The 14,064-nt window shown below is 34.9% G+C and overlaps 1 protein-coding gene across 1 annotated transcript in view; it reads right to left on the bottom strand.

The window, feature by feature from the left end:
• Positions 1-14,064, bottom strand: part of UNC5D (unc-5 netrin receptor D) — a 639,701-nt gene that overhangs the window by 119,709 nt on the left and 505,928 nt on the right. The window contains 1 exon segment of the mRNA XM_049771507.1: positions 13,004-13,168. Within this exon segment, the coding sequence (XP_049627464.1) occupies positions 13,004-13,168 (165 nt within the window).

Below are 14,064 nucleotides of genomic sequence, written 5' to 3'. Positions count from 1 at the left end.
ACATGACAAAGCAATATTCATGGCATTATTTTCCTATTCGCATTTATAGTATACTATTTATACTATATTCAGTGTTTAACACATATAAAGTATACATAAAATATGACATATATACGTGCTACCTTTGTACTATTGTATATGTGATATGAAATCATAATAATTTATGGTGTTTAGACTGAAATCAAACTGAGATGATTATATTAATATATAAAGACACAAAGAAGAGGACCGTGATTTACCCAAGGTCACACCCTAGCAGTTAAGAAAATACCTCAACTAATGCTCTATGTCAGAACCCTTTTCTGAATGTTTGCTCAATCCTGGCATCTCTCTAAATAATCACAGAAATTTTTCACTCCACCCAATTTAAACATTGCCCTTTATCAAACACATGAAAATTAGCCAGGCCTTTAAAATTTTTTTTTGTTTTGTTTTTGGGTCACACCTGTCAGGGTTTACCGCTGGCTCTGTGCTCAGAAATCGCTCCTGGCAGGCACGGGGGACCATATGGGATGCCAGGATTTGAACCAATGACCTTCTGCATGAAAGGCAAATGCCTTACCTCCATGCTATCTCTCTGGCCCCCTTTTAAAATTTCTAATACTAACACTTCTCTGGAGAAAGTATCAATGATAATGTTTATGTCTTGATGATGTGAATATTGTCTTCCTTTTTTCGTATCTCCTTTCTCAGAACTCTGTTGAAGACACACGTGTATTTAACTTGTAATTTAAATAGACATGGTTGAATCAAAACAAAGAGGCTTCCTCTATATCTATGAATGTACTTTGTTCAGCACACCTTAGAGGCCACTGAATTTTGTACAGGGGTAGGCTACCAAGTTTTAAATCACCTCCTTGATTGGGTTCTTGCCATTTTTTTTTACAGCCAGAACACTCAATTACCTTACACATTAAATCTTTCTCTAGTAAAAATCCATTTTTCTTATCTGGGTTTTAAACTGCTGAATCTTGATTAAATAATATACTGCAAATGCAGAATTTGGAATTCAACAAATTAATAAAAAGGGGATAGTTTGTTTTATATGACCGAAAGACTAAATCTGGAAACTTTCTGACTAAAAGGGGATCAAGAATATCAATAATCACTATCAAATCTATAAATTATGAGACAAAGATAGGGAAAGAGTTGAGAGATAGTATAGTGACTACATGGTGCTTGCTTTGCAAGAGGCCAGCTTTGGTTTCATCCCTGAGAACCATCCAGAGAGAACTCTGAGAACACAGATGATTGGAAACCCTACATATTGCTGGATAATGTCCCAAATAAAAACAACACAAAAAGATAAAAAAAAAAAAAGACCAGAGAAATGTCCCAAAGAACTAAGTGCATGCTTTGCAGACAGAATCCCTAAATAGAAACTTTTGCATATGGGCACTACATAGAAGATTTTATACCACAAGGAACAACCTTGTTTTTTTTTTTCTTTCTTTTCTGGTTTTGGGGCCACACCTGGTGATGCTCAAGGGTTACTCTTGGTTCTGCACTCAGAAATTGCTCCTGGCTCGGGGAACCATATGGGTCACCAGGGATTGAACCCAGGTCTGTTCTGGGTCAGTCACATGTAAGGCAAACGTCCTACAGCTGTGCTATATAGCTCTGACCCCCACGAACAGCTCTACCACAGATCTATAGTAGCCCTGAGTACTGACAAATGTGCTCCCCCCAAAAAATAGAAACAAGAAAAAATAGTCTAAGTAAATATTATAGGAGATAGATTAGTTATTTTGAATGTAGTTGACTTCAGTTAAATCACTAATCACTTATGGTTCCCTGAGCACCAGTGGAAGTGACCTTTAAGAACAAAGCCAGGGATAGCCCATGAATAACAACAGGTATGGCCCCAAACTAAAGATTATATTGTTTTCTTAAAAACAAAAATAGCTAAGTATTACTTAGGGGGTATAGAAATATAGCAAAATGTAAGTACTGTACATGTAATGAATATCATTATTATAAAGTGATTAGAACAACATCCTTGGGAAATGCTACACTAATTGACTCAGAATTACTTTGAGAGGTCTTTGGGTATCCTGATCACACAAAAGCACCCACATTTTATTTTTTTTTAATGTTAAAACATAAATGTATGTTTCTTAATGTGAGGATTAAGTCTCTATGTATCCCCCTCCCTCAGTATTTTGAGGTCTGTTCTCACATGAGAACGTTTAGCTCCTTTCATAGGCCTTCCCCTTGAATTATTTTCAACTGGTGATTAGAATAATAGAATTTTAGAACTAGTGAAAACTCTATAGTTTTCACGACCATTCTCTTTTTAAGAACCAATTCCTGCCTACAAAGACAGAATTGTCAATCAAGAACTATTCAGTCAGCTCTTCTCAGAAGTTCTGAGCAAAGGAATAGAAAGTTTGATTTGATTTGACAAGGTATAATAATTCTCCTGAATTCTTCAATTTTTTCTATATTTGTGGCAAAAAGACTCAAATTTTATTGGCCAAGTTCAATAACCTCTCTCAGTTTTAGGATTATGTTTGTTTCTAATTTTTTCTACAGAGGATACCCTGGTAAAATTCAGAATTAAAGAGGAATGATCTTTCTTCTGTGTGACAAATCAATTCAAGAAAACATTTCAGAGCTATTATTCAAATGGGAGAGCATCTACCTTACATGTGTGAAGACAAGGATTCTATTCCCAACACCAGTGCAAGAAAGAAACCCTTACAATAAAAATAAAATAACTTTAAATGGAGAGTCCATTTTAAAGTATTTTTACTGAATTTAGACACAAGGCAAGGATTTTCATTGTCTCCACTCTTATATAACTTAGTATTAGCAGTCCTAGCCATAGTAGTCAGGCAAGATAAGGAAATCAAAGTAATCCAAGTTGGAAAAGAAGAAGTCAAAATATGACTATGTGTAGATGGCATGATGATATACATGAAAGATCCTAAAGAGGCCACAAAAAAACTCTGAGAAACAGTAAACCAATATAGCAGAGTGGCTGGCTACATGGATGGAACTGGGATATATTATTTTAAATGAAATAAGTCAGAAGAAGAGGAAAGTGCAGGATGATATCATTTATATATGATATTTAGAACAACTGCATAAAGAAATTCAATAGTTTAAATGGGGGTTTTCAAGAACATTCTAGGCCCCAGCATATAGTGAGGAGAAGGAAAGAGACTGAATGGAGGAGGAGAAACACAAATATGAAAAAGTAAAAGACAGGAGACAAAGGGTTTCAGATGCATTGGCTGTGTTAAGAAAGAACAGAACTACAACAGATGAAGGGCTAAAGAAACTGTGGTACATATACCCAATGGAATATTATGCAGCCATCAGAGGAGATGAAGTCATAAAATTTTGCTGTACGTGGATGGACATGAAAACTATTATGCTGAGTGAAATTAGTCAGAGGGAGGGAGAGAGACACAGAACAGTCACAGAAAAATAGACACAGAAAAAAAAAGACATTATTGAAATAATGCCCAGAGATGAGGGCCAGAAGGACTGGCTCATGATATGAAGCTCACCTCAAGGAGGGTTAGTACAGTTAGAACACTAACAACTACCATGACAATATTAATGAGTGAGAAAAATAGAATGCCTGTGTTGAATACAGGCAGGGAGTGTGGGTGGAGGGATATGGGGTGAATTGGTGGTGGGAATGTTGCACTGGTGAAGGGGAGTTTTCTTTTTGTGACCAAAACACAACTGCAGTCATGTTTGTAATCACGGTGTTTAAAGACAAAAGAAAGAAAGAAAGAAAGAAAGAAAGAAAGAAAGAAAGAAAGAAAGAAAGAAAGAAAGAAAGAAAGAAAGAAAGAAAGAAAGAAAGAAAGAAAGAAAGGAAGGAAGGAAGGAAGGAAGGAAGGAAGGAAGGAAGGAAGGAAGGAAGGAAGGAAGGAAGGAAGGAAGGAAGGAAGGAAGGAAGGAAGGAAGGAAGGAAGGAAGGAAGGAAAGAAGGAAGGAAAGAAGGAAGGAAAGAAAGGAAGGAAGGAAGGAAGGAAGGAAGGAAAGAAGGAAAGAAGGAAAGAAGCAAAGAAGGAAAGAAGGAAGGAAGGAAGGAAGGAAAGAAAGAAGGAAAGAAAGAAAGGAAGGAAGGAAGGAAGGAAGGAAGGAAGGAAGGAAGGAAGAGAGAGAAAGAAAGAAAGAAAGAAAGAAAGAAAGAAAGAAAGAAAGAAAGAAAGAAAGAAAGAAAGAAAGAAAGAAAGAAAGAAAGAAAGAAAGAAAGAAAGAAGAAAGAAAAGAAAGAAAGAAAGAAAGAAAGAAAGAAAGAAAGAAAGAAAGAAAGAAAGAAAGAAAGAAAGAAAGAAAGAAAGAAAGAAAGAAAGAAAGAAAGAAAGGAAGGAAGGAAGGAAGGAAGGAAGAAAGAAAGGAAAGAAAGAAAGAAAGAAAGAAAGAAAGAAAGAAAGAAAGAAAGAAAGAAAGAAAGAAAGAAAGAAAGAAAGAAAGAAAGAAAGAAAGAAAGAAAGAAAGAAAGAAAGAAAGAAAGAAAGAAAGAAAGAAAGAAAGAAAGAAAGAAAGAAAGAAAGAAAGAAAGAAAGAAAGAAAGAAAGAAAGAAAGAAAGAAAGAAAGAAAGAAAGAAAGAAAGAAAAAGAAAGAAAGAAAAAGAAAGAAAAAGAAAGGAAGGAAGGAAGAAAAAGAAAGGAAGGAAGGAAGGAAGGAAGGAGGAAAGAAAGAAGAGAGAGAAAGAGAGAGAAAGAAAAAAGAAAATAGAAAGAGAACAGAACTAAATACTTAAATCAGAGTCAGCAACAATGAAATCATGAGACTCAAATTTTAACAACCAAAATTAAAAATGATCTGCTATGCTGAAGGGATGAGGTGGCAGTAGTGGCATGAAATGCATTATGGAAACACTGATGTTGGAGGTTGGTGTTAGAGGTGGGATTGGTCAAGAAACATTTTATGTCTAAAATATAACTACGAATAATTTGTAAATCACAATGGTTTTAATAATAAGAACAATCATCATCTTAATAATAGACAACCTATTTTGGCTGGGTTTCAAGGGAGTTCAACGTTTATGTCATCTGGCAAAATTCATTTCAGACCTACTTCTGTTCCTACTTTTCTGAGTGTCGTCTACAAAATATTTCTCATCTCTTGGAAAAAAATTTGCATTCTCACCAAGTATCTGGTTATTTCCTTAGGAATTTTTTGATTTGTATGTTTTGGAATCCTCAGGATTTAACTTCTTGATGCAGACTCATGGATCACTCCTGGTGGGACTAGGGACCATATGCTTGTCAAGAATCAAATCTCGGTTGGCAATGTTGAGGCAAGCATCATACTTATGTATTATCATTCCAGCCCCAAAGGAAATGTTTTTAAGTTTTCTAATGTTATTTTTTATAATTGTCATTTGTTGTTGTTTGCTTTTTCCAGTCTACATTTGCCAAGAATTTGTTATTATGGGTCTGTTTAGTTTTCCTGGATTTTGTTTTATTTTTATTTTAGTCCATTCTCTCTAAGTAATGTGATCTAGAGGTAATGCATCCTGCTCTCCAGATGCCCAAATTTAATTTTGTAGACCTTCCTATTTACAGTGGAGGTGTTTTATTTCAATTCCTCTCATAAAATGAATAAAGTTAACAAGATGTACCTGAGATAAACAATCTTACAGAAATCATGTTTCCGTGGCATAACAGTACTTTCCATTTTACCAAAAGAATGCAAAAATAGTATAAGGTTCATATTCAAGTAAGTGTGTGCAAGTTATGGGTGGTAGGTTTTGTTAGAAAACAAAACAGAAATTAGAAATAGAAAAAATGTGGATGAAAGGTAGAGATAAGTAGAATAATTGCCTTAATTTTTATTGACTGAGAAAGACATCTTATTCAAGTTAATTTGTGATGATATGTCCATTACCTCTATTCCATGAGGAAATAAATATAAGATTGACAGAAAGAAAATTTTCTTGACAAAAGCATTTATAAATATTTCAGAGCTGATTGATAAGATTTGCCACTATTTTTAATGATGTCTGAAATATATACAAATCATGGGCCACAGGTTTATGGCCAGTCCTTATTTAGAAGATGTTCTTATTAGATCTTATTAGAAGATGATCATGTGTTTTTAAATTTTTTTCTTAAACATGATATGAAGAATATAGAAACGAACAGAAATGCCGAGGAAATTTTATTGCATGTTATAGTACATGGTTTATTCTGTTCCATTCAGGCTATGCCATTCCAAGTAGTCTCCTTTCTTTCTTTTATTTTTAAGTAGTCTTCTTTCAAGGACTATAAATTACAGTTTGACTCTTTTTTTTTGGGGGGGGGCACACCCGGCGTTGCTCAGGGGTTACTCCTGGCTGTCTGCTCAGAAATAGCTCCTGGCAGGCATGGGGGACCATATGGGACACCGGGAATCGAACCAACCACCTTTGGTCCTGGATCGGCTGCTTGCAAGGCAAACGCCGCTGTGCTATCTCTTGGGCCCACAGTTGGACTCTTTTAGAACTAAAAAAAAAAAATAGGATCTGGAGAGATAACACAGTGGTAGAGTGTTTGCTTTGCATGCAGCTGACCCAGGAAGGATCCGGGTTCAATTTCCAGCATCCCATATAGTCCCTCAAGCTTGCCAGGAGCAACTTCAGAGTGCAGAGCCAGGAGTAATACCTGAGTGCCACTGGGTGTGGTCCAAAGAGCCAAAAAGGAAAAAAAAAAAAAAAAAAACAAAGAAAAAAAGAACTAAATATATATACTTTAGTAGCTTCCAAAGACACGTTTACTAAAATATCTCTGCTATAGTTGTAAAAATATTTTATTTTTTATTTTTGTTTTGGGGCCACACTCAGCAATGCTCAGTACTTACTCTGCACTCTGGAATTATTTTTTACCATAATTGGTGGACCATATGGGATCCTGGGAATGGAACCTGGACTCTACATGCAAGGCAAGGATCCTATCCACTGGATTATGGTTCTGGCACGCTCTGCTATCGATTTCATTAAGCACACTGGAAATTTTTAGTTGTGAGACACTCTACTTTGTCTCCTTAAAGATTGTTACTCACTGGTCTTCTTATTGAATCTCATAATAAGCAAGTGCTGATTGGGGCATGGGGGAGAGATAGTTGCTAAGTGGCTAATGATACCATATATGTCTGAACTTACCTTCTTATAACTTCTGTGGGACTGCCATATTATATCCACATTTGCTATGAAGTGCACATAAAAGCAACTCTGAATTAATCAATCATTTCTATGTAGAAAGGCAACTAGTGAATACTTAGAGAAAATTTTTTATGGAGTAGGGAGCACCTATGATCATTATAACTGAAATCTCAAAGGATTTAAGTGTTCAAACTATTTTGTAATATTAGCAAGTAGTTAAAAAAAACCTCATGACAAGCCTAATAAGGAATTGTGCTAGCATGTTATCTTGTTGATGTAATTTTTCACTTCATTGCTATATAGTCTATAATTCTATGATACATAAAATTAAACTAAGCTACTGTACAATACAGCTGACTCTGGAGTAGGTACCTATCCAAAAAAGTTTTTTTGATAAATCAAATATGATTCCTGATTCTTTGACCAAAGACAGTAAAAATAATTTTGGTTTTGAGAAAGAAACAAAAAGCAATTATAATCCTAACGTATAAAATGGGCATTCTATAAGCCAAACACAATGGCTTGCTTCATATATACTAAGAAAACCTCAAAATTAAAGTATCTGTAAGCTCCCTAGAAAAGACAAGAAAGGACCTGGGTAATTACTGAAATGAATACAATGAGCTAGAGAAAAATGCTTTATGAGGCAGCCTTTACTTTGACATGATTACAGGCTCACCTTTTCAGACACTCCCTTAGGTCATTCAAGTAGATCACTCAGTAGACAATGTGGCTAGATTATTATCTGCAACTTGGGGATATTTATTTGAGCCTGCTATTGCACTGATGCCTTTATTCTTGATATGATGCCTTTAAAGTGTCCATTCAAACATTTCCCATCAGAAATGAAAACAAACCTCCATTTTACTTTATTTTTGTTTCTGAACTGTCAATGTTGAATTGACCTATCTTAAATCTTGACAAGATCAGATTTACTATCAGGGAGCTCAGCCCTGATGATTTCTTCTTCAAGCTTCTGTGGCATTTTTCTGACTTTAGTTTTGCTACATATCTAGGCTCTAATCCCCCTGGGAAGCAGATCTATTTAATCTTCTCAAGCCAACCCCTAAGGTTTTCAGTGGAAGAGAGGGAACAGTCTTCACTTGTTTCTTAATAGCAAATGACATTATTTTTATCTGTCTGTTCTTGTCAATGAGGATGTGCATGGCATTTACCTCTACTATAGTACTCAGAGCACAGAAGCAGCTAAAGCCAATATGTAAGAAAAGTGGTGAAAAAAAAAAACATCTTATTTTGGTTTTAAGATAAGGAAACATAGATCCATATAATTAATTTATGTAAATATGTAAAATGAAAGGAATTGGGTATTTAGTTTTATGTATGCAATTTGTATACACCCAGGATAATTACAATTGACAAAATGTGTTTAATCTTATTCTCTTCAGTCTTGAAGATTTATATTATTCTTGAGAGAATTTAAGCATTTAGGTATGGACAGCATAATACTGAAGTTTTCTGCTCCAGTCACAACTGCAAGCAAGAATCACACACAAATACTAAAGTGATCACTTAGAGACACCACAAGAAAAGGGATGCAAAGATAAACAAATGGGACAACATTAAATTAAGAGACTTTTGCACCTCAAAAGAATTGGTGACAAGGATACAAAAGTTACCCAACACTTATCTGATAAGGGATTATATCAAATATATAAAGGCAATGTTTGAAGTTTATAAGAATAAAGCATTAAAATCACGAGAAAGATGGGGATAAGAGATGAACAGAAACTTTTTCAAAGAGGAAATATAAATAAAAGGTCAAGCAGCACATGAAAAAATCTCCAGATCACTAATTTTCAGGAAAATGTAAATCAAAACAATAGTGAAATATCATTTCTCACCACAAACTGACACACATTAAAAAGAACAAAACAACAGAGCTGGTGAAGATTCAGGAAAAAAGACTCTTGTTCACTACTGGTGGAATGTATATATCAGATGATTTTTTGGGGGAAAACTGTATAAACATTCTTCAAAAAACTATGAATTAAACTTCCATATTCCCAGAAATACCACTCCTGGGAATATATCCTAGGGGCCCAAAAATACAGTGCTGAAAGTCATTTGCACTCAAACTTGCCGCAGTACTTACAATAGCCAGAACCCAAGTGCCTGAAAACATATGGTATATCTATACAATGAAATACTATGCAGCTGTTAGGAAAAATATAAAGTCATGAAATTTTCTTAGACATGGATATGGAGAGTATGATGCTGAGTAAAATGAGTCAGAGACAGAGGAATAGACATAGAGGGTTTGCACTCATTTTTAGGATATAAAAAAGATAGTTTAATAATAAAAATAAAAATACCCAAAGACAATATAGAAAAGTTCAGAAGGACTGGTTCATTGTACAAAGCATGACACAGAGGCTATGGGGGTAGGATGGAGTGTAGTGAGGGCAGAAAAGGGAACACCTGACAATTATTCAATTAAAAACTTTATTTTAAAAAAGCAAGTGTTCATAACTTACAGCTCCATTTCCAGAAAATTTGTCGTTTTGGGCCACCACAAAAGGAATCCAGATGTTTGTTGAGAGGTAAGTAAAATCAAAGACTTGTAGGTCATTCAAGAGCTATGCAGTGTCATTTCTAAACCTCCAGGAGAAGTTTGGAATTGAGGACTTGCTTTAGGGTCATATTTGGCATAAAGTAAAAATTAGGATAAAGGAAATTCCCAAACTGTAACATGACCTAGATCCTTCACAAAGCTACTGCTATGTAAAGCTGGTGCCAAATGCTATTATAATCAAAACCAGACTTCATTGGAGTTGTGTTCTGACAGCAAAGTGAGTTTCTTCAAGAGTATTCTAACAGAGGACCAGTGAAAGGCAAAGAGTGAGGCTGGCATGGTTTAATTAGATTTCTGTTCCTTGCTTCCCGTAGAGATGATAAAAACTTTACTCATTTCTGTTGACACTGTCTAAAATAACAGACTACATCCTGGCTTGGAGTTCTAATAAACAGACTTCTTATATAATTTCATAGACTTTTGACTCTTTTCCCTCAGAAAGGTTAGTCATTATAACCATCAAGTATCTATAATCATTCTTGACAGACATCTTAGTTTGCTTTCTAGGTATTAAAATGCAACCATGCTTAATTAGAAAAGAGAATAGAGGAGTGAACAGTCTAATAAAAAGTTCCTATAACATTTTAAACTCATGGGCTTTCACTGATCTTACGACTAGTACTGATCATATTTCAAATTTCATTGTCTTCTTAGATACTTTATTTCTACTGTATGAAATGAAAATAGAACAATCACTAAATTATACATGTGTGACTAAAACCACACATGACTAATATCCATAGTAAATAACCAGCTAATAAAACCATGAACTGTGTAAAGCAATTGCCTCCACTAACATAACTGGCACTGAGAAACGAAGTAAGCCTGAGAAACTCACAAGTATAAATGTATCTGTGACAGAAAATTTTATTCATATTGACTGGGTCATCAGGTAATGCTGGTATTGAGATCTTAGCAGAATGCTATTCTGTGAGGGAATGTTTAAGCAAGATTAATATTTAAATTAACATAGTAAAATATAGATTGCCTTCCTAAAGGGGAACAAATCAATTTTTTGTTCTTTGTATGGGGGGCAGCAACAGCTGGCTGTTTCCTAGGATTATCTGGCTATGTGCTTAGGGATCCCCTCTGATATGCTCAGGGAACCATATGGGGTGTCAGGGATTGAACCAAAATCAGTTGTGTGCAAAATAGTTGCTACACTGAAGCTCCCAAAGGCATATAATTAGTTGAAGAAGTTGAATTGACATAGAACTCTCCTGTGTACTATAGCTTTGGGTGGGGGGGGGGCACACCTGGTGATGCTCAGGGGTTACTCCTAGCTATACATTCAGAAATAGCTCTTGGCTTTGGGGGACCATATGGGATGCTGAGGATCGAACCCAGGTAAATCCTAAGTCAGCTGCATGCAAGGCAAATGCCCAACTGCTGTGCTATTGTTCCAGCCCCACTTAGGTACTATAGCTTTTAAAAATGAATTGGGAAAATTGTAGAATTTTAATGTGTCAGGCTTCATAATCTCTCAAGCTAATTCCTTACAATGAATTTGATATATTTCTACAAACACAGATACACATTTCTCTGGAGAACCCTGACTAATATTGAATCTCAAATATTAAAATTCAGATATTGGCTATCTGGCACATTATCAGTGCTGGAGATTCCCACCTTGACATAGATATTCTCATCTGACAAATATCTAAATATCATAATATAAGGGCAGATAAACATTATCCACATTCTGTTAACAATTAATTCTCACTTTAGAAACTAACCATTGTCTGTCTTTAATCAGTGATTCTAAGTCATAGTCAAGTAAGACTGAAGTCTAATAGTCATAGATATTTTCCACCCAGGTGTAACTCTACTGGGTAACTGAAAGTTTATTTATAGGATTATCCTAAATTCAAAGAGTAGTAAAAGAGTTACAACATCAATGTTTTTTTAGAAGACACATCAGGCTCATTATCAATTGCATCAATTAAGAGTATGGTTACACATTAAAAAATGACTCACATCTCCAAGGCATAGTTTACAAAATCGTTTCCTAAAACCTCCAGTATTGAGTTTGTGTTTAGTTTCCTTACACTAGGAAGGAGAAAATAAAAAGTTTGGAATGTATTTATTGAAGAGCATGGTCTGTTCATTAATTTGCCTTCTGCTATATAGTTCCTTGGATTGTATCTTTCCCATACAGGGAACTGGTATTTATAATGAGCAAATAAAAACATAAAAAATTAGTATTTTATATACTAATCATTTCATATATTAACCAATGTACTAATCATTTAAGCTTAGTTTTTAAATATAGCAGTCAGAACATTGGAATATGTCTACTTTTAGTACTATCCAATAACATTGGTACAGAGAAATTTGACTAATTTTTCCTTCATACTATCATTTTTTCCCAATAAAACAGAAGTCTTATTCCTGAGACTATGCCAAGCTATTGTACAACTCTATTTTTGGGGGCTGGGTGTTTTCCAAGAGGGCTATCTAGAGAGTATGTAGTTCCCAATATTTGGTTTTTTAAGGTCCTGACCCAGATCAATTAATTGGCAAATGGATATGGAACTATTGTTTGTTAGCATCAAATCAGTGAAATAAAATATTCAAATATTCTTGTACCTTTATTTTTAAGTAAAATAACACAAGTAAAGTTTTTGCAGTGCTCACAAATCAGAGAAGTTAAGCAATTCAGTGACTTGTACAAGGTAAAATTATCTAGCCTAGTCTGGGATAACACTAACCTAAAATTTGGGTCTGTATAACTCTTTCTGGTCATCCCTTAACTTGCAAGTAGACATTTAACTGGCGATGACAATAAAATAATAAAGTTTTGATTTTTCAATAATATACTAACAGTATACTAATTTCTATTTGCCTGAACCAATCAAATACAAGCTTGTTCACCTTTTCAGGGTTCATCCTAACACAGACTGTCATCTGTAAGAAAACAGTCATGACCCACATGCTTTGCAACAGCACAGAACGTCTGAAGATTCTGAATGATTTTTAGTGACATCACTAGCAGGCATAATATCAGCAGATGCCAATCAATTTCAGAATTTCCTCCCATAAAATCGCTGTCTACTAAGAGAGTTGCTGAGCTAAAAATTCTTGAGAAATATCTTATCTGATTGCCCTACTGTGTGCTAGAATGTTTCCAAATACTCCATTTATGGAAAACTTATGGGCCTACTTTTCTGTGCTTGTCATCGATTTATTTTTTTAGTTCTCAGTAATTTTTCTGACTGTTAATTTATTTAAACAAGTAAATAGATATGTCTCTTTTCCAGTATAGGAACACAATGAAGACATGAAATAGGAAATTTACCAAGAATGCAAAGCCCATCTGTGCAGTTTTCAGATTCTTGACTCAGACCTTCACAGAATTTGCCCCCATTTCTCGGGGGTGGTGCTGTGCATTCCCGTATCCGCAAATGCTCACACTCTGGGCTGCAGACGGACCACTCACTCCACACTTCCCAGCTTCCGTCCACTTTAAAGGAAAACAATAGAAGCCATCATTAGAATAAGTCAAGAAGCTCTCTGGAGACTTCCCCTCCACTGCTCTTGCTCTTAGAGTTGGATTTTAAAGAACTCAACACTACAACAAAAACAAAATCATATATCCATTTATCTTCTCTCTAAGGTTCCATTTCTAAAGAAATAGGTTAACAAAAGTGGTGTGAAATCTCTTGCTATTTCAGAATGAGACCAATTACTGAATTTGGGCAAGCATTTGGATTACCAGTGCCCTTGGGTTAGCTAATAATATCATTATCCATTCTTTCTCATCTTTCATGCCCAAGTGCAGCTTAGATGGACAGATAAACTACCAGCAGTAACCACTGGTAATCACTACTTCCTTGTGGGCTGACAGCTTAAAACAAAGAATAAAATGAACACTTTAAGCTCCAAAAGCCCCTAAACAATAAAAAATTAAACCCATCTATATTGATAGTATTATACTAAAACAGGTCAGTCAAATCCCAAGATACCAGAACTTACATAAATAGAATTTCTTGGGTCATAGATTTCTACTGTATATTGAAATGAATAAACTGAATTTAATTCCACTAAGAATCAACCCTGGAGAATAGAGCAGCTGTTTGAAGAAATTGCCCCAGTACCTCCTAGGAATAGTCCAACCATGCTTATGTGAGCTATTTAATATATTAAAATTTTTAATCTAGAGCAATAAGTCAAGAAAATGGTAATACACACATACACACACATATATATACATATATATATACATATATATATATGAATAAAAATATCTGAGCCCTCAATTTGCTGGTTTTTGGTCCCATCAACTATTTCCTGGACAATATTGGACAAGTTACTTGGCCTTACTTTACTATGTCTGTCAATGGGATAAGAAAACTCACA

The sequence above is a fragment of the Suncus etruscus genome, chromosome 4, assembly GCF_024139225.1.
Source record: "Suncus etruscus isolate mSunEtr1 chromosome 4, mSunEtr1.pri.cur, whole genome shotgun sequence".
Classification (NCBI taxonomy): domain Eukaryota; kingdom Metazoa; phylum Chordata; class Mammalia; order Eulipotyphla; family Soricidae; genus Suncus; species Suncus etruscus.
This window is presented reverse-complemented; position numbering and strand designations above follow the sequence as displayed.